The sequence below is a fragment of the Erpetoichthys calabaricus genome, chromosome 11 (genome assembly GCF_900747795.2).
Source record: "Erpetoichthys calabaricus chromosome 11, fErpCal1.3, whole genome shotgun sequence".
Lineage (NCBI taxonomy): Eukaryota > Metazoa > Chordata > Cladistia > Polypteriformes > Polypteridae > Erpetoichthys > Erpetoichthys calabaricus.
This window is the reverse complement of record NC_041404.2, coordinates 145801778-145823890: the sequence shown is the minus strand read 5'-3', so window position 1 is coordinate 145823890 and position 22113 is coordinate 145801778. Positions and strand designations below refer to the sequence as shown.

Sequence of the window (22113 nt, the reverse complement as noted above, 5' to 3'; positions counted from 1 at the left end):
CATCACCCCAGTGTGTGAGGGAGAGCGCAGTCCTAGGTGAAGTGAGGCTCGGCGCTGCCTCACCTCGCGTTTATCTCATCTATTTGAACAGCAAATGCAACAATTCAGCTATAAAAATTATCACAATTATTGGAATCAAACAGAAAACAAATTTATAGTACAGACCAGTGGACAAATTTATTTTATGTTATCATTATTTGTTTTTTTTTTACTTTTCATCATGCCTCACCTGCCTCCCCTGACCGCACGTCACTGCGCTCAGGCTATATTTTATCCCATAATATTCTTCTTGAGCAGTACATGGTTGACCCGGCATCCTATGTCTGATAAGACGACTGTAAGTTTAATTTCTCAAATGAAGCCCACTACTTGTTCCCTAGATCCAGTGCCAACAAAACTAGTAAAAAGTGCAATGGATGTTCTTGCAGCGCCTATTCTAAACATTATCAATAGTTCATTATTGCATGGCACAGTACCTGATACACTAAAAGTGTCAGTCATTAAACCATTACTTAAAAAGTCAGACCTTGACCCACATATACTAAATAATTATAGGCCTATTTCAAATTTACCGTTTCTCTCTAAAATACTAGAAAAAGTAGTCGCCAGTCAGCTTCAGACACACCTTACGCATTCCAATTTATTTGAGAAATTCCAGTCTGGTTTTCGCACTGGTCATAGTACAGAAACGGCACTAACACGGGTTGTAAACGACATTCTGATATCCTCTGATGAAGGAAACTCCACTGTAATTATGTTGTTGGACTTAAGTGCAGCATTTGACACCATCGACCATTCTATTTTACTGCACAGGCTAGAAAATGATGTTGGGCTTACAGGCACCGTGCTCGCTTGGTTTAGTTCTTACTTATCAAATCGATTCCAATAAGTACAGAAATGTGCTGACAGAACTCCATCATTATACACAGAAGTTCAATATGGTGTCCCGCAGGGCTCAGTACTGGGACCTTTACTGTTTTCACTTTACAGGCTTCCACTGGGATCTCTCATTAGGAAACATAATGTTAATTTTCACTCGTATGCAGATGACACCCAGTTATACCTTTCATTTAAATCAAATGAAGTTTCTCCAATGTTGTCTTTAATTAGTTGTGTTAGTGAATTAAAGGAGTGGATGAATAAGAACTACTTGTCTTTAAATACAGATAAAACAGAGATGTTAATTGTTGGAGGGAATGATGCTGATCACAACAATATTTTGTCATCATTTAACTCAGTGGGAATCCCAGTCAATTTTACTGAATCAGCCCGCAATCTAGGAGTTATCTTTGACTCTAGCATGTCATTTAAAGCGCATATTACAAAGTTGTCCAAAACATGTTTCTTCCATCTTAAAAATGTTAGGAAATTAAGGTGCTTTTTAAATAAACAGGATTCTGAGAAACTAATTCATGCATTTATCTCTAGTAGGATTGACTACTGCAATGCGGTGTTCACTGGATGTTCAAACTGTTCTTTATACAGCCTCCAGTTAATCCAAAATGCGGCTGCGAGAATTATTACAAGAACAAGAAAATACGAACACATCACTCCAGTTCTTAAATCCTTACACTGGCTCCCGGTTAAGTTTAGGGCAGATTTCAAAATCCTTCTTTTAACATATAAAGCATTAAATGATCAAGGTCCGGCTTACTTGTCTGAACTTATCATGACTTACAAACCAGAGCGCACATTAAGATCTCAAGATGCCGGTCTGCTTATGATTCCAAGGATTAATAAAATAACAGTGGGAGGTCGAGCTTTTAGTTACAGGGCCCCTAAACTGTGGACTGGTCTGCCTGCTACTATAAGAGATGCCCCTTCGGTCTCAGCTTTTAAATCCCGGCTGAAGACTCACTACTTCAGTTTAGCACACCCTGACTAGAGCTGCTGATTAACTGTACAGATTGTATCTCTGTTGTTAGTCATTAGCACTTAAACATAAGTAACATGACAGTTATAATTGTATACTAACCCTCACTTATTCTGTTTTTCTTCTCGGTACTCAAATGTGGCACTTGGTGCCACGGCCCACCTGCCAAGTTGTTTTGCCTGCCTATAGGAAAAGTCATCCCAGATGGAGGATCGCAGGAATCGTGGGAGAGAGGGGTCCTTTCATCGGATTGGCTGGCCCGGCACTGTTTCAGCTGAGGAATGGCCAAATGGGGGAGGCAGCTTGAAGGATGAGGTCTCCAGGACTCTATACAAATCCAAATCTTATTATGGGATATATCATCTACTGTTAAATTCTGCTCTGTACTTCTAAAATTTATATTTTTTTATTTCTTACTATATTGAGAAATTGTTCTGTTCTGTGTACTGTACTGTATTGTATTGTATTGACCCCCTTCTTTTGACACCCACTGCACGCCCAATCTACCTGGAAAGGGGTCTCTCTTTGAACTGCCTTTCCCAAGGTTTCTTCCATTTTTCCCTACTAGGTTTTTTTGGGAGTTTTTCCTTGTCTTCTTAGAGAGTCAAGGCTGGGGGGCTGTCAAGACACAGGGCCTGTTAAAGCCCATTGCGGCACTTCCTGTGTGATTTTGGGCTATACAAAAATAAACTGTATTGTATTGTATTGTATCGCAGCACGTAGTAGAAAAAGCCCCAAAACCATGAAAGTATATCGCATAAGTCTTACTAGAGACCGTCAATAATTATGGGTATGCTGTCACAGCTGATATCTGGACTGAAAACATTGAGAAGCCTCCTTTCATATCAAGTATCATCCATTATATTAACGAGAAGTACAATCTTGGGTCAAGGGTGCTTTTTGCGACCCCTTTCGGAACAAGCTCGATTTAAACGGGCGAAAACATTCACGCTTGCACTTTGAAAAACTTACGAGATTTCGGAATTGACTGTTACTGACCGAGAAGCTGCCACGATCGCTGCCTTGCGCGGTTACCCCAGATTAAACCGTAGTGCCCACAGTCTTAACACAATTCTCGCAAGTGCCTTTGCACCAGCTGTGATGGAGAAAGCATTCGAAGATGCGCAGCTTCTGGTTAATGTAAAAAAAGATGGGTATCTGAACGCAGGCTTGTGAGGTTACTCAAACAGTGTGTGGAGACAAGATGGAGCTCTAATTTCAGTATGCTGAATTCAGTGTTGCAGCAGTTTGACTACCTGAAGATACAACTGTGGTCTATTTAATGAAACCATTCAAAGACTGATTTAGAATCAATTAACACGAGAAGCACTTGTCAGCAAACTGCTCAGGACCAACTCCTATCACGTGCTCTAAAAAGTAGCAACATGTATCAGGCCAAAGCTTGTATTTCTATATCTTGTATTTAAGAGGATCGCAAAGACGCAGGAACAAGAAGAGATTTGTAATAATTTGTAATAATCGCAATTTAATGCAATTGCGCTAAATCAAAGAGTGCAGTGAAGTTCACTGGATAGCTGTTAGTAACGCCATATTTTCCTCTCAGAGTCAGCAAGCAGACGAGGATATCTGCCTGTATATTCACAGTGCTTTGCTTGGTGACAGTGTGCTTGTGAAAAAGACGTGAGGACTTGTGCTCAGAAATTATTATTTAAGGCCCATCGGAAGATCTGTAATAAAATACTGAACGCAGAATCGTCGAAAAAATGTGAAAAAGACAATTGGGCCAAAGAGGGGGAAGGTTTCACCTACCTTTTTCTACACGATCATGTTAAACAGGTTTATCGACTATACTGTGACTTTTTTTCTTTAATAGACGGAATGTGTTTCTGCGGGCGGGAACGAGACAAAACCGTGAGCGGGCGGGCGCGGGACAAGTGAGGCCAAATGAACGCGGGAGCGGGCACACGGGCGCGCGCGCGCGCGCACGCACTCCTCTACACTGTGGCTCATTCACAGTCTTGCTTCATCACGACTCGCCAGTTTACTCCATACCCTTCCAAATCCTAGATTTTTAATTGCCACTTTACTTGATTGTGTGGTTCCTCAAAGAGCCATTTCATGACAAAGCACCATTTAATTCCAGGGTTGGTTCTTTGACCTTTAAAAAAAACCTCCTAATATGGAGGCAAGAAATGAAATCCTGAATATATAGTAACAGAACACTAACAGATTAAGAAAACCTGAATTTAGCCTGCATTAGTGTACATATACAGTAAGAATCCTTTTAAAATCAGGAATCCACTGGGATAACAAATCTGTCACCATCTGTCCATGATTATTTGAAGTATGGAGTGTGTTACAGATCTAAATAAATGAAGGTAAGAACCTTCATGTGGATAGGTCTTTTGGGATGCAAAAAGGGTTCCCCTATGGCATCGTTCTGAAGGGCCATTCTGGCACTTTGATTTTTTTATGAATGTATTCTCTCCACACATTAACTATTAGGTAAAGGGATGTGAGAGATACTGCGGTAGGTTGGCACCCTGCCCAGGATTGGTTCCTGCCTTGTGCCCTGTGTTGGCTGGGATTGGCTCCAGCAGACCCCCGTGACCCTGTGTTTGGATTCAGTGGGTTGGAAAATGGTTTTTAATCCGAGTACAGCATCAAGTCAATGAAACTTCTGGGCTATTGATCTGGTCAGTTAAGTAGCAGAGGGGGTTGTTAATCAGTTTCAGCTGCTTTGGTGCACTAGAGGGGCAACAATGAGACAACCCCCAAAACAGGAATGAATGGTTTTACAGGTGGAGGGAGGCCACTGACATTTTTCCCTCCTCATCTGTTTTTTCACTCGTTTTGCATTTGGCTACGGTCAGTGTCACTACTGGTAGCATGAGGCGGTACCTGGACCCAACAGAGGTGGCACAGGTGGTCCAACTTCTCCAGGATGGCACATCAATACGTGGCATTGCCAGAAGGTGTCTCAAAGGCATGGATGAGATTCCAGGAGATGGGCAGTTACTCTAGGAGAGCTGTACAGGGCCCCTCGTAGAAGGTCCTTAACCCACCAGCAGGACTGGTATCTGCTCCTTTGGTCAAAGAAGAACAGGATGAGCACTTTCAGAGCCTACAAAATGACCTCCATCAGGCAGGCCACTGGTGTGAATGTCTCTAACCAAACAATCAGAAACAGACTTCATGAGGGTGGCCTAAGGGCCTGATGTCCTCTAATAGGCCCTGTGCTCACTGCCTGGCCCCGTGGAGCTCAATTGGCATTTGCCATAGAATACCAGAATTAGCAGGTCCACCACTGGCAGGTGCCCTGTGCTTTTCACAGATGAGAGCAAGTTCACCCTGAGCACATGTCACAGATGTGAAAGGGTCTGGAGGAGCCTTGGAGAATGTTATGCTGCATGTAACATTGTTCAGCATGACCGGTTTAGTGGTGGGTCAGTGATGGTCTGGTGAGGCATATCCATGGAGGGACACACACAGACCTGTACAGGTTAGACAACGGCACCTTGACTGCCGTTAGGTATCGGGATGAAATCCTTGGACCCATTGTTAGACCCTATGCTGGTGCAGTGGGTCCTGGGTTCCTCCTGGTGCACGACAATGCCTGACCTCATGTGGCGAGAGGATGAAGGAACTGATACCACTGACTGGCCCCCACACTCGCCTGACCTAAATCCAATAGAACACCTCTAGGCGGGACATTATGTTTCGGTCCATCAGATGCAGCCAGGATGCACCTCAGAAAGTCCAGGAGCTCAGTGATGCCCCCCCCCCCCTCCACGTTGTTAGGCATGCATACAAGTACGTGGGGGCCATACAAACTACTGAATACGATTTGGAGTTGCTGCAATGAAATTTTGGCAAAATGGACTCACCTGCCACACCATTTTTTCCTTTTGATTTTCGAGGTGTCTCTGAATTCAGTCCTCTGTAGGTTGATCATTTTCATTTCCATCAAATGTTGTGGCTGCCATCCTTTCCTTCCTAACACATCACCATATCAGTCCATAGCAGTAGAGATAGCCAGCAGGATTTTTTTCCCCATTGAGATCTGATGTGTTTTCAAAGTGTTCCTTTAATTTCCTAGTTCTAGTTCCTAGAATTTGTTACTAACCCTCACCTATTCTGTTTCTCTTCTCGGTACTCAAATGTGGCACTTGGTGCCACCGCCCACCTGCCAAGGTGTTTTGCCTGCCTAAGGTAAAGTCATCTCTGATGGAGGATCACAGGAATCGTCGGGTAGAGGGGTCCTTTCATTGGATTGCTATCCCAGCTGTGGAATGGCCAATAGGGGGAGGCAGCTTGATGGCCGAGGTCTCCAGGACTCTGAACAAATCCAAATCGTATTATGGGATATCATCTACTGTTTAATTCTGCTCTGGAATTGTAATATTTTTATTTTACTATTACTAGGGGGTTCTGCCCCCCTGCTCACTTCGCTCCCCAACCTCCATGTGGGAGCTACGCACTAGCCACTTTGAGGCTCTGCCGCTCGCGTATGTGGAAGCGGATGTACAATTTAAACAGATTTGTTATTTTCATGGGAATTGTTACACATTCATAATAGACCTAACTATTTTACATTACAGCAAGTAATTAACCATAGTAAAAAAAATAGTAAAACGTAATAAATTGAAAGAAAATTATGTTTCATGTTGCGTTAGAGGTATTCGTTGTGTTGTATGTTTTCGTTCTGTTTGGCTTTGAAATTAACATGCAAATACTTTTTAAACTTACACTTTTACTGTAGAACTTCAGTAAAAACAATATTTGGAATGAACTTTTCGTCAGTATTGCATTGAATTTTGATTCTGTGTTTGGACTTACATCGTGACAACGCAACGTATAACTGTCCGTGAGTGAATATTGATTTTTTCTCTCTCTAATAAATAAACCAACTTTCTCGAACGTTTGTCCCTGTGATTTGTTAATTGTCAAAGCAAAAGCTATTCTAATGGGAAACTTTAAAGGTTTTAATATGAATGGCATATCAAGATCTCCTTTGGTGTCTAATGTCATTAGTGAAGATGGACTACATTACCTTTCTTGTCGCCTGTTAAAATTTTACAGGTCAGAATTGTTCGACCAATTTTGAATACAACTAATCTTGTCCTATTGCAAAGCCCATTACTCAGACATAAATTACGCAATTACATTACGATACATCCCTTTTTCAACAGTAATTTGGCTGGTGGTAGACCAGACGGTTTTAACACCTGTAGATATCCTATGCGATATTGTAAGTTGATGTTTTCATCTTTCGCACCATCACCACCAACTGTTTCAGCAGAATTTACTGATACACATTTGACCAATTTGCCGTGTAACCGATCCAACAATTTTCCAGTTAATTTGTTTGACTTCATCGTTTCTCGGTGCTAAGATTGCCCGTGTACTCATTTCTTCTGTTGATAACCCTCCGGGATGAAATTCTTCAATAAAATTTGGACATAATAAGTCTTCTTTTATTGGGAACTTAAAGTGAGGAAAACGTAAAAAGTCATAAGAGCTGAGAGTGCAGAAACTGTGACAAAAGCATTCACAAGACTGAGAGGTGAGAGGACCGCGGGCGTGGGCCGTTAACAGGAAATGGTTGCGAGGAGGGCGGGACTTGAAAAAAAATCTCTTGGCAATTGTCTCATCATGTAATTTTCCTTTATAACAGAGAGATAATGTATTAAAAATTACTTCTGTGTATTGTATTGACCCCCTTCTTTTTGACACCCACTACATGCCCAACCTACCATGAAAGGGGTCTCTCTTTGAACTGCCTTTCCCAATGTTTCTTCCATTTTTTGGGGAGTTTTTTCTTGTCTTCTTAGAGAGTCAAGGCTGGGGGGCTGTCAAAAGCCTATTGTGGCACTTCTTGTATGACTTTGGGCTATACAAAAAAAACTATCATATTGTATTGATATTAAAGTCCTGTGTCGACAATGTGGTACCCTCAAAGACTGTATGCTGCTTTTTAAACAACACGCCCTGGATTACTAAGGAGTTAAAAAGCCTCCTGAATGAGAGAAAGAGAAAAAGAAAAAAAAGAGAGGGAAAGAAAGAAAGGATACACAGTGAATGCTGAAGAAAAAGCAGAGTGAAGGCAAGGAAGCTTTTGGGGCCAAAACAGAAAACAAACTCATTCAGAATTAACACAAAATGACTGGAGATGATTACTGGATTTGAGCAATCCAGGGCTCAGGTGCTAGAAATGGATGTGGAAAAAACTGACACCCTGAACGTTTTATACTGTCACCTTTTTCCAATGATCGTTGCCCCCCCCCCCCCCCCCATTTCCCCTTTGAGTCCACCACAGACCATCAGTGCAGGTTTTCCATAACTGACGACCAAGTGAAGAGACAACTGATGAAGCTACACACAGGAAAAGCCCGGATGGAGTCGGTCCTCGAGTTCATAAGGCCTGTGCTGACCAGCTTTGTGGTGTTCTCTGTTCAGTCCGTCACTAAGGCCACAATAAATGCCACTACTGTGGAAAACAACCTACACTGTTCTTATTTTAAAGAAGACAGGTAAATCTTTACCGGATGACTACAGACCAGTGGCACTTCGTCTCATATCATGAAGACCTTTACAAGGCTGGTCCTGGATTATACAAGACCTGTTGTGGTAGACCACCTGGACTCACTGCAGATTGCCTATTGGACAAAGATTGGATGTGGAGGATACAATTATCTATCTGCTCCACAAGGCTTATTCTTACCTGGCAGCATTGTTAGGATTATGTACCACCCAGCCATACCTGTCAACAAGCAGATGGATGAGCCTATGGTGTCCTTTAAAAGGTAGCCATTAAGGCACAAAAAACCTGGCAGAAGTAGCTGCCATGACTGTGGCATTCACTATTCTGAAGAGTAGCCATTTCAGGGGAAGCAATCCAAAGATGAGCCTACATGTCTGCAAAACTCAGCAGGGACAGCTTGTGAGTGGAGTGGCTTCTAGCCCCTGGTAATCCAGCCTCAGCCAGTGTTGGGGTACGCTTGTTTATATTTGAGGCTCTTCGTGGTGATTTTCGATGTTAAATAGACAAGTACTGCAGGATGTACAGGCAAATCAACGCTAGCAATTTAGGCATTTCCAGTATTAACGTGTCCACTAAGTGACAGGTGGCTTCGGCCATTATCCTGTCGGGACGCCAGCTAGATGGAAGGACCAGGGTAGAGAGCATCTGTGAGGCACTACCTTCCATAGGATGCTAGAGGGCAGCCTCTCCTGGGCGGTGGTGGCACCATGGATTCCCGCACGGCACGCTGGGAGCTGGAGTTTGGTACAGCCCTGTTGGATTCCATGGGGGCCGCCGGGGAGAGCTGCAGAGCCCAACAGTGGACCTCCCCCACACCTGGAAGTGATTCCAAGTAACACTAATGAGCCACCTGGAACACCATGAGGAACTGAATAAAAGTCAGGAGGAAGAGAACAAAGCTTGCTGGGAGACGAGTGGAGGCGGAGAGAAAGAGGAAAAGGACTAGGACTGTGCTTTATGTACTGTGCTATGGGGAGAAGAGAAAAGCATTCCCCAGCTGTAAATAAACGTGTGTGGCCTGTCTGTGTCGGGTTAGGATGGCTGTACATGCCCTGGTGGTCCACAACTAATATAAAAGAACCTTAGAGGTTAAAGTACCTTTGTGAACACCTTTCCACAACACAGTAACAGTTATCCCATCAAAAGAGATGCAATTTATCAGGGGCAATTGTTTGGTTGTTGTGTTTTAAGATGGTAGCCTGTAAAAGTACGAAGGTGCTGATGCTATCGCCAACTGTGTGATCCTGTGCAGCTTACTTCACCTGCCACTCCTTCAACAATAGAACAATGGATACAACTATTCTGTGTACTTGTGACTCACTTTGGTTTAACCTGTCAGGTAGGAAAAGACAATTGTGATAAAATATATAATTGAAAAATAAAGATGCATCATTTTTCAAGTTATATGAACTAGTAATTAAGGTGCTGGTAATTCTCTGCCAACCACTGTGTGACCACATCTCAAATCCCGTTAACCATCAACAGCACCAACCCACAAATGCTGTACAGCAATTTAAAAATCACTTACATGAAAATGTTAACACAACTGACTCTGGGTGGAGGACAGAGATCCTGGGAAAAACAAAACTCAACAGTGAAAACCTGAGAGTCCAAAGTCACACTGGAGCTCCTGTTCCTTTTTGTGGACCACTTGAGCTAAATGAAGGCCACACGTTACAGCCAGTGTTGGCTAATGTCAGTCCCTGTGATGGTAGTAGGAAATACCATACCATCTTCTAAGCCAGCTTCACCCTGAGCAGGGTCACAAGGGGCTGTAGTCTATCCCAGCAGGCATAAGGCAGGAACAATCCCCTGGACAGGATGACAATCAATTGCATTGCAAACACACACACACATCGAACGCACACTAAGACCAATTTAGTGTTGTCACTCCACCTAATGTGCATTTCTTTGGACTGTGGGAGGAAACTGGAGTACCCAGAGGAAACCCTAGCTTTGAGAACTCGGCCCACACACCCTGTTCTCCTGACTGTGAGGCAGCAGCGCCACTGTGTCGTTGTAACAGGCAATAAAAAGAAAAAGCAAAAGACACAATTGGTCGCTCTCATAGGAAGCGCTTTAATCAAATGCTGAAAGCATTACATTTTTTTTCTTTCCATCCTCTATTTTTTTATCTTTTTTTTTAACTTCCCAAAAACATAGATTTTTTTTTTAATCTCCATGCAGCTTCAACCATTGAACAAAGAATAAAGAATAAGCCTGTGGTTAAATCTTAACCACTGAGCGACCCCACTACACGCTTATGGCTGCGAACTGTAATGCCATCAGATTGATCTTGGTGGCGCTGTGCATTGACTAAGAACAAAAAAAAAAAAAAAAAAAAAAAAAAGCTTACTTGCTTGAATTCTCCATAAACAAAAAAAACTCACCCATATGAAGCTTATAATTCTCATACAGAACAATGGTGACTGTTCCTTATTTACAACAAGTCATAGGGCATCTATAAATAAAATCAAAAAGAAAACCAGTGCAGGGTCCACTTCTTGAACGATTGTGTTGATACACAATTTTTCTGCTCCTCAATTAAACATCCACTTCAGATCACCAAAACTTCCACTGGAAGCAAACTGCTAGGATGCTTGTTCAAGTCCAGACAGTTAGTTTCAGTGTGCACCCTTGCTGCCAGCAGTTTTTAAGTCCCTCTTCCTGCACAGACACATACATGGGCATGGCGAGGGTCGCCCCGTTGGCAGTCACCATATGGAGGCACTTATTTCATGCAGTGACACAGGCATGGCAGAAGAGGACCCCGTCAGGGAGGACAGCCCAAGTCCACCCCAAACTCCCTAAACTAACATGGCCGAGCGATGACATCACCATCAGTCTGTCGCTTCATTTCTTTTTATCACTGAGCGTCACCTTCCTCTAGGACTACTCTGCTGGTTTAGTGCCAGGCCACATGTTGCATTTTTTTGGAGAGGTTTCTTTTCTTTAAGTGGTAATTAGCATTTACCTTCTGAGGTTTTGAGCACATAAAATACAAACAGCAGCAGCAGAAACCGGATTTCAAAATCCATAACAACCTGAGCCGGTTTTGAGGGGGGTGGGGGGGATGCTGACTAACCATGGACTTAACAGCAGACTCCTCTTACCTGGTACAGCCAACTATGGCACCTCTGCAAAGACAAATGGGTGCTGCATTGCAGGGGTCTGGGTTAGAAAATAGACAGACCACTCTATTGGCAATCGGGCTCCAATGGCAGAAGCTGTGACCACCTGCTTTGGAAAGGGGAAAAAAAGTACCCACAGTGCACCAGCGAATTAGCAGTTAAAACTGAAACACTGATTTAAAAAAAAATATAAATAAATAAATAAGTAAAATCACTCAAAAAGGCCAGTAGACAGGGCACTGGGACCTCCTTGACTTCCCCAGTATGCTCCTGTTGCATAGATACACCTTTGCTGGAGACTGAAAGCATGTGTGAATACACAAGGCAAGCTCAATGAAGAGGAGCTGACCTACCCACCACACACTCCACAAGGACTGCTGTCCACAATCTCACTGGTTGTAACTGTGCTGGCCTTTTTGTACCCATACTGTAGTCATACGCAGTGGGCACTTCTGTTGTTGGGGTACAGTCTGCCATATGGTCCTCTTAGGAAGACTCTTAGCACACAGCATCCATATCACGAGTTGACGAGAAAGATGCACAGATTTTTGCGTTAAAGAACTGGCCTGACAGAAATGGAGCCATATGTTCTAGTGTCAAAGAGTCCACGTTTGGCCATTATTAATTACTTCTAATCTAATGCCAAAGTTTACACAAGGCAGCGCTGGAAATGTTCACTGCAGTGCCAGAGTCTCCACTCAGCAGTCACAAATCGATCTGCTCGAGTGCTTGTGTCTACACTCGTACCAGCATCCACGACTGGCAGTAATGGAAGAGGCAGCAGATGTCAGGGCTGTTAACACCACAAGCGCTGAAGGCCACACTGAGCTATTGGGCTTACCGCATTCACCTCCTGCTGATGTCACCTACTTTCAGAACAGAAAGATTTTAATTGGCATATGGTCAGGAGTAGCGAGCACTTTCTACTTTTTCATCTTTCATTTGGTGGCAGGGGAGTCGAGAGATAACAAGATCTACAAATAGAAACCAGAGAAAAAGTGGCAGAGTGCAAATCAACCCAAGTCTCTTTAAACCCAGATAAAATGTTAAACTGCCGTGCAAGCCCCTGATCTCACACACACACACTCCTGTCCTGTGACCTTTAACCCATCGCTAAGCCCCCACCCACCCCCTGGTCACAGCTACTGTGTCTCCGCTCTGTCAGCAGCAACGGTTTCTTCACATTTAGCTGTTGAACTTTTTTTACATTGTGTTCAGAACTGCCAAGGGATCCACTGTGTTCTCTGCCAGTACTTGGTGTCAGCGGGTGTCACCGAAACTCGTAGATTGGGGCACTGTGCTCAGGAACATGGGTGAGGTTCAGAGACTGGTACCTGCAAAGGACAAACACAGGTACCTCAAACTGGGCAAACATCACCTCTTAGGATCTGCCTGGAATACCATATGCACAGGTCAACGGGGCAATTAGGAACAACTCCAGACTCAACTGGCGGGGAAGTATTCAGCCAACTCGCCCCACAGCACAGAACCAAATGTAACAGGGACAAGGTGGTTGTGACACCTTTTTTGCTCAGTGCTTAAAAACAAAATAGAAAACTGTTACCATTCTGAACTCCTGTGATAGTAGTATCCCTCTATGGTGGCAGTGGACTTCTGGAAGCAGGTATAATAAAATCCAGCAAATGAAGCACCACTAATGTCCTTGATGGTGTGGTCAGGAACAAGGAACTGCTCCTGCAAATGAAACAAAACAGTGTTAGTGGAAACACTAGAAGCAGCACATCGCATGATATCTTAAATTTCTTGACTGGCTGAAGCCCATCAAAGCACACATCTTCAGGTGCATCCAGTTACATTTTCATATGGCTTCAAAAAAAAATCTCAAGCGTATGTAAAGAGGATGGTCCTGCAAGCATACCTTTTCCAAATATCACTTTGCAAATGCTAACAATCATATTTCCAGAAGTCCTACAAACATCATGTCTTCAAATCTATTGACCCTGAGGGAACAACTCACCAAATTCTACTCATGTTAAATGTCACAACAATGACTTAAATATGGATAGTGTGGGGCATCCATCCTGCACCACCCACCTGCAGCACTCACCTTCCACCTCATGAATACGTAGTCACTGTTCTTCAACTCCTCATAGTCAAAGTCATCAGAATTAAATATTTTTGCATATTGATAGAAAGCTTGAAACTTGCCCTGCAAGTGAAAACAGTCAGTCAGTCATTATCCAACCCGCTATATCCTAACACCGGGTCACGGAGGTCTGCTGGAGGCAATCCCAGCCATCACAGGGCGCAAGGCAGGAACATATCCCCAGGCAGGGCGCCAGCCCACCGCAGGACACACACACACCAAGCACACACTAGGGACAATTTAGGATCGCCAATGCACCTAACCTGCATGTGTTTGGACTGGGGAGGAAACTGGAGCACCCGGAGAAAACCCACGCAGACACGGAGCGAACCCAGGTCTCTTTACTGCGAGGCAGCAGCGCTACCACTGCGCCACCGTGCCGCCCAAGTGAAAACAGTTGTGATATATGAAAGCACCTAAATGCACATAAGTATGAGCAACATACACAGGACCCGAATATGTAAGCCTGCTCTCTCTCTCACTTGGTCCCTCACAGGCATAAATAAAGCAAAGATTCAGGACTGCCTTTCTTCTGGGGCTGTTGATTCCAACACCATTCACTGCGCACCCGAGGAGCATGATTATCACAAAAATAATAATTGATGATTATTGCTTTTGTTATTATAATTGTGATTAATAATTTCAATTAACAGCACTACAATAAAACATGTACTTTGTTTTACATACTGAATATTCTGTATTAACAGCAAAACCTTCAGTTTGAAGGGAATCATTTAAAAATTCTTAATGTCGTATGACATTTTCTCACTCGCTTAATTCAGGCCAGGGTGGTGGGGTGGGGTGGGCTTTGGTGCCTGTCCCAGCTGGCACAGAATTAAAAGAAGGAACACACTATGGACAGGGCATCAGTACATTGCTTTTTTAAGATTTGTTCTCCTGAATTTCTTCATCGTTCCTCTGAATTGCTTCATTTCTTTCCTTAAATGGCACCCAAACAGAAATGAAATGTGAAGTGAGCCGACAGAAGACCAACTAAGTCAGGGCCTCAAACTTCAACCATTTTCACTCCAACCAGCTGCTTAATGAGGTGCCAATTCCTCTCATTAATCAAACCTGTTCTTTGATTTCGTGGCTTGTTGCTGCTCTTAATGCGCATTAGCAGACATTTCCGAAATAGTTGATTTTCTCTTTCCAAGAGCATTATTAAAATGTTTTGGGGACCTGAGCAGACCAACATTCCTGAGACCTTCATCTTTCTTTATTTTCAGATATTGTATGATGGACACCAGCTGTTTTGGCTCATTTTGTATCTCATTATTGTTTGGCTGCTAATTAACGAAAAAGAAACAATTGAGGGGTCTGAGTCTTCAAGAGTAAGTCAATTAAAATTAATTAAAAAGACGTTAATTAGCAGCAAAAACAGGTCACTCATTCTGAAGAGGGTTAGAATGAAAACCTGCAGCCACGGTGATCCTCCAGGACTGGAGTTGGTGAACCCTGGTTTAAGCTAAAGGTATGTAACTGACACTGTGATTTCAAAACGCAGCATGACACATGGTACTGGGGAAAAACACTAAAGCCCTCTGCAGGGGTAATAGGCAGACGCTGGCGTGTGCAATGCTTTTTTTTGCCCTGCTGGTTAATGGAGACTGACGGTTAATTGTGTGACAGATAATCGAGGGTTTACTGTACTTTTTCTGCAGAATGATTTTCTTTCATCCACAAGATGGCAGCAGAATACTCTTCCAAGAGTTATCCGGATCTAACACTTCACATCATTTCTAAACAGAATAAACTGAATAGAACTTGGGAATAACCGTATTTGCATAGAATTCCAATGCTGTGAGTTGCTTGGGGTTAACACCAAGGAGGTTAAGTGTCTACTTTTCAGTGTAAATTCTGTATCAAAGTAATGAATCGTTAAGCTCACACAGGCTTCCATAGCTCTAACTTAATCACAAATCACTTCTGTCCCCCCGAGCGACACTTGTTTCTGATCAGCACAACTTCAAAAATATAATAGACCTGGGTGTTGATCTTTTTTTTTTTTTTAACCTTTATAGTGCACAATAATATGATGGCTCCACTTATCTGAATTTGCTTTTGACAGCCTTCTGGATATGGACCTGTGGTATCTCATAAACAGATAATTAATGGTTATCTGTGTCTCGCACCTAACATTTCGGGCACTTGGTGCTACTAGGGTTATCTTTCATGCACTCTCACCATAATGAACCATGTGGTTGGATTTCAGATGGCTGCATAAATGTTTGGTTGCAGTGCTGCAACAGTTTGCACAATATGCATTTTTGATTAATAATAATAATAATTCTTTGCATTTATATAGCGCTTTTCTCACTACTCATACTGCTCAGCAATTGCAGGTTAAGGGCCTTGCTTAAGGGCCCAACAGAGCAGAGTCCCTTTTGGCATTTACGGGATTCGAACCGGCAACCTTCCGATTGCCAGTGCAGATCCCTAGCCTCAGAGCCACCACTCCACCTAACATCATAACTACTGTAAACAAAATAATTCTAAATTACGGACAATTCTCTGCATTATGGTATTAAGAGCATAAAATTTGTTAGGTGATCTACATTCAACATTACTTTTCAAATTTTCTGGAGGCTGCTACAAGCATGAGAAAGAAATGCACTCTTTTTAAAAGATGTTGTTAGGGATCAACTCCTAAATATGCATTTACCACAGTCGACTCTAATTATTCATACAATGAGAATGCCTTCGATTTGCAGTTGCACATACTGAATGCGTCTGTGCTTGATTACGATACTCGCCGGCTGTTTACAGCCATTTCTAACTGGCAAAGCTTGATTCCAGACAGAGTGGGAGTACTAAATGGAATGCAGTAATTGTCACTTTGCGTGATTAGTATATTGCAGCAGCTGTAATCATAATGGTGATTAATATATGATTAAGTGTGCAGCCCTACTGCACTCTTGATTTGTGAATATCACAGTGGACAGTTACCACACAGTAACAAGTAAGCACTCATATGAGTTAAGTTCTTACCCAGTGCTTGCGATCCACATCTTCATCAGCATCCCACTTGCGGGTTAGAAATGGATGTTTCTTACTAATGATCTCTCCGGCAAAAAAAGTGGTCAACATTGGGTATTCCTGCAAAAATGGAGGTGCCATGAAAAACAATATGCCAGCTTCAAATAGCACTGTTTTGTAGCTTCTGGCATTACAGGCGTATTACCTCAGTGAGTCCTTTGATTTTCAGATACCCGCAAAGATAGGAATCTTCCATGGTTACATGCTGTAAGAAAAATAGCATCCTGTTATCTAAAGATGGAGAAAAGGAGCCAAGGGTGAAGAATCATTCATCTGTTCATTAAAAGTAAATTATGAAAGTGAAGAAAGCCGAGTAACATTACCAAGTGTCCTATCAGTGAACCATTAGCTATCTGAGATCCCGCTATACAAAATCCACTTCCAAGTTTTCTGCAAATGAAACTCCAGCATAGGGTTCACAGCATTAACTGCAGGGTCATCCCCGTGAGGTGACCACTACTGCAATCCTTCCAAATAAATAAAAACACAGGGTTTGTAAAAACACTAAGTGCTTGTAAGCCCCCTCGCACACAGTCCACAATACTCACATGAAAACTTACACCATGTTGACAGCTTCAACAGTATGATTGTGAATACCCAAAAAAAATAATTGCAAGATTACTTTCATGTAACCATAATGACCACTACAACAACTGTGTGCAATTCTTTACCAAAATGAGCACTACAGCTTTAAAATATAAATATGTGTCTGGGAGCCATAAAAACAATTAATTCTGAATGATCCCTTGGAGTAGTGACACATATATTAACTGCAGTATTTGCAACCCTCCATTATGGAGACTGAAAAACTAACAGCAAGACATCCCCCAATGTGGTGGTTCTCAGGGTCAGTCCTGAGGTCCCCACTTTGGCTGTGCATTTTTCTTGCAACCAATCTCACAATCGGTGAGCTGTTTTTACTTTGAGTTGCTCTTATTGTTAACTGAGCTGACAAATTTTTACTTCTTTTATTTTGCATTTAAAGATGCTAAGATTTGCATTGGGTGTGACGAGGATGGATAGGATTAGAAATGAGGACATTAGAGGGTCAGCTCAAGTTGGACAGTTGGGAGACAAAGTCAGAGAGGCGAGATTGCGTTGGTTTGGACGTGTGCAGAGGAGAGATGCTGAGTTTACTGGGAGAAGGATGCTAAGGATAGAGCTGCCAGGCCAGAGGAAAATAGGAAGACCTAAGAGAAGGTTAATGGATGTGGCGAGAGAGGACATGCAGGTGATGGGTGTGACAGAGCAAGATGACAAGGATAGGAAGATATGGAAATAGATCCACTGTGGTGACCCCTAACGGGAGCAGCCGAAAGAAGAAGATTTTGCATTCAGGAAAATACAGGAGTGCAAATCGAAATTGATAAATATTTCTGTTTCAGCCATACTTTTTACATTTACTTTTTCTGCACAGTTTGCTCTATTTAATTAATACTTTCCAAAAGCTGACAATTCATGACAAGTGGAGTAAACAGGCAGCTATTTAGGTGTTGCCCACGTCTATGCTTATTTGAAAATAATGGCTAAAATAACCTGAACATTAAAAAGAACATTTGAAGGAAAAAAGAATGAATTTGTAACCATCATAATCCTCATTGTGCAAGCAGCAGCCTTTTCACAGCAGCAATACCACAATTTCCCCCCCGGGACAAATAAAGTTCTGTCCATCTATTCATTCATCCATTCAACGCACACATTCTTGATTCATTTTGTAAAAATTAGCTTAATTTATTTTTTTATTGTTTAGAGTGCTGACTAGCCTAAGTATTTACAAATAACCAGTTTGTAATTTCAGATTTATATGGAAAAACACGGAAACTGAGAAATAACAGCTTTCATATGTAACGTAGTAGTCCAGTTAAAAGAAGAAATTGGTTGGGATGAAACCTTGCAGCCACAGGGTGTCATGGGGACCGACCTTGAGAACCTCTGCTTTCAAGAACATTAGATATTTGACAAATGAGAGGAGACCATTCAGTCCATGAAGCTTGTCTGTTTAGCTCATCAGAGCTAAACTGTCCCAGTATCTCGTCCAGATTCTTCTTAAAGGTTGTCAAGGTTTCGGCTTCAACTCGATGTCTCTGATTCCCATAACTCAGTGTGTAAAGAACTGCTTTCTGGCTTCCACTTAATTTCCGCTGGTGTCTTCACATACACAATTCACAGGTTAGTTGCATGAATTCGGCTGGATCTACTTCATCAATCCCGTTGAGAATTTTGAAGACTTGGATTAGGTCCACACACACAGTCTCCACTGCTTGAGACTGAACAGGTTTAATTATACAAGTCTGTAAGTGTATATGACATGTCCTTAAGTCCTGGATACATTTGGTTGCTCTCCTCTAGACTGGTTCAAGCGCTGCTACATTCAAATGAAAAGTTAGAGCACCCCATGGAAATTATTGACTTTTTCAACAAACCTTTCTAGGCAAAGATTAGATCTTAATGCAAACAGCGCCTAAACATTAAGGTGATACACCTGAAGAAATGACACAAAAAATTGACATGGTGCTTTCATTCTTATAACTTAAAACTACATTTATCACCAGTATAAATACATCAAATTAGAATCGGGTGTTCCAGATTAGGTTCAAAATGATTAGAACATCCTTAAGAAGTACGTATGTTGATGGAACCCATCTTATTGAAACCACAGATATGGAGGATCTGTTGTTCTCTTTGCTATTGATGTGTGTGGTGTCATCACGCCAAGATCAAAAGGGTTCTCCAAGGCTGTCAGAAAGAAGGCTGTAGATGCTAATGAATCTACCAAGAGATTTAAAAAGTTTGCCAACTTATTTGAAATCAATCATTCCGTTGTAAGAAATTTTTTTTACAAGTGGTGTAGTTTTCATACAACTGCTAATTTGCCCAGGAATGGACAGCCCAAATGCTAACCGTTTGACACTAAAGGAAGTCTCCAAGAACCTCAACATTTTATTGTGGGATCGGCAGGCAAGTCTGAAGAGAATATCATGCCGTTGTTTGAAAGTTGTAGTTGAACAGGAAAATTACCTTTAAGCACGATAAGGATCCAAAACATACTAGCAAATCCACCAAGGAATGGCTTAAAAAGAAGAAAGGGAGGGCTATGGACTGGCCTAGTCAAAGTCCTAATTTGAATCCCAGTGAAATGTTGTTTGGGATCTGAAATGGGCAGGACATGCAAAAAAAAAAACCCCTTCAACATCTTGCAACTGAAGGAATTTTGCATGAAGGAGTGGCCAAACATGTCACTGAGTTGATGTCAGAGACTGGTGGGCAGTTGAGCAAAATGCCTACAAGAAGTAACTTCTGCAAAAGGGGGCAAAGGGTAGGACTTACATAGTTTCTTCTAAGTAGACCATTATATCTATTGTTATTTTTCTTGATTAAATGATTGAAAGGGCAATTTTTACTTGTGTTTTTTTATATACCGTAAGTATATCACCCTTCTCTGTAGGCACTGTTTGCATGAAGATCTACTATCTGCCGGCATACATATGCTGAAAAACTCAAAAATTTCCATGGGGCATAATAATTATAATTATTCATTACATTTATATTGCGCTTTTCTCAATACTCAAAGCGCTATCCACACACAGTCTCCTTACTGCAAAGCAGCAGCACTACCACTGCACCAACCTGTGAGGACTGAATGCGTACTGCATGTCTTTCTTGTACTGTGGCGACCAGTAAAAAGCACACAGTGCTCCAGATGCGATCTCACTAGTGTGTTATATAATCTGAACATAACACCCCTTGATTTGTTTTCAACAGTTTTTACGATATAGCCTAACTTTTATTTGCCTTTTTAATCACTTCTGCACATTTCCAAGTTCAGAGGATACTTCCAGCAGGTCATTGTCTCCCATCTTGTACTTGTAGCTGATGCTCCTTTGGCCCACGTGCATCATTTTTGCAGTTTTCCATGTTAAAATGCATTTTCAAAGTGTTCACCTGGTTCTGAAACTTGTCCAAGTCTTTCCAAATTGCACATGTTTCTTATAATCAAGATGACAGTTACATTAATGGCTTCTGACCATTCAACACAGTGAGCACACTACTTAACTGAATGCAGTTCTCCACTGAGATGACTTATTGTATTATTCATCTATGACCCTTTGCTGCAGATTATTTGGCACAGTGACCATAACATCAGCTATATACAAACCGCCAGTATGATGACCAAATCAGGAAATTTATACCATCCCACATATTGCACACCACAAAATTAACTGCAAGTAACCCTGGAGCAAACTGACCATCGGTGGTAGAGTGCACTGCGTATGACCCTTCGCATAAAGGATGGATTTAAAAATTCACTGCAAGTGGATGTACATCACATCGCCCAACATATAAACTGCATGTTAAGCACTAACTTGACAACAACTACAATATTAAGTAGAAGTGACCACAACTATAACTGGATGGAATTCTTTTAATATTTTAACCACAACAACAACATTAACTGCAAGAGACCACTCATACATGATAATCACACCATCAACTGGATGGAAATTACTGCAAATGGCCATGTGGCACACTGCTCACTATTACGTTATGTCCACCGCCCGTTTTGGTATTCCCCAGCTAAAATGCAGGGGCTATCAAGACAACGACGGTGTATGCTCCTGTACTACTTTGTCCACCAATAAAATAGCTGAGATGGACTGTCCTCCACGGAGACCACTATCAGCCAAAGGCGGTGTGTGCGGAGACCACTCTTCATAACAGCTGCGAGTGACATTCCAGCACGGTGACCGCTACTGCCCTGACTTCAATGAAGCTTCTATTACAGTGACTACTAAAATCCTGTAGCCGCAAGTGAAACCATGGCAAATCAGAGTGTCAAAAGCCTTTCGAAAACCACTGGCCACAGCCTGGTGTGTACCCGCCTGGCCCCGACTCCGTCCTCGCGGACTTGACAGCTGTCAGTCAGTCACAGCGGCCCACACGCTGCCTTTTAGGGACACGCCGGGCGAGCCACAAGCAAGCAGACGAGGACAGTCTTACCTGCAGGACCACTTCTACGTCGTAGGAATTGCCTTTGCTTTTCTGGTGACCACGGAATTTCGACCCGCTATACAGAAGCGAAGTGGCAACGCCGGGCTGTTGAGTGTTGATCGGGGGCGGCGGGATGAGTGAGGCCGACGCTATGAAGGCCGCGGAGGAGCAACAGCACGACTCGGTACGGACCGGCATGTTGGCTCCTCCGGCGCTAAGACGAGGAGCCCGGTCACAAGTGAAGTTAGGCCGGTTAACACAGTGACAAGTATAAGGTGCAAAGTCCCCAAGCCGCCCGCGCAATGCGTTAACAGGGTCCCAGAAAAGTGCGGGGACCTTGACGCGGCGCGGCAACTAGCATCGTCACACCTGATTAGTCACGGCTTCTAACCTGGAATAAACCTACATAGTCATTGGCCGGGTAATCGTATTGCATTTTGGGATATGTAGTTCCTGAAACGTTACTGCT

The 22113-nt window shown here is 42.6% G+C and overlaps 2 protein-coding genes across 2 annotated transcripts in view; both read right to left on the bottom strand.

Moving 5' to 3' along the window:
* The window catches only part of LOC114661106 (retinoic acid-induced protein 1), a 684250-nt gene that overhangs the window by 238719 nt on the left and 423418 nt on the right, over window positions 1–22113 (bottom strand).
* gid4 (GID complex subunit 4 homolog) lies at window positions 11686–22035 on the bottom strand. The gene is made up of 6 exons (XM_028814245.2): window positions 21654–22035; window positions 16801–16860; window positions 16608–16715; window positions 13578–13679; window positions 13074–13204; window positions 11686–12843 (listed from the first exon to the last, which is right to left on the bottom strand). The coding sequence occupies exons 1-6, from the start codon at window positions 21840–21842 to the stop codon at window positions 12780–12782; spliced, it is 654 nt and encodes a 217-aa protein (XP_028670078.1). The 5' UTR covers window positions 21843–22035; the 3' UTR covers window positions 11686–12779.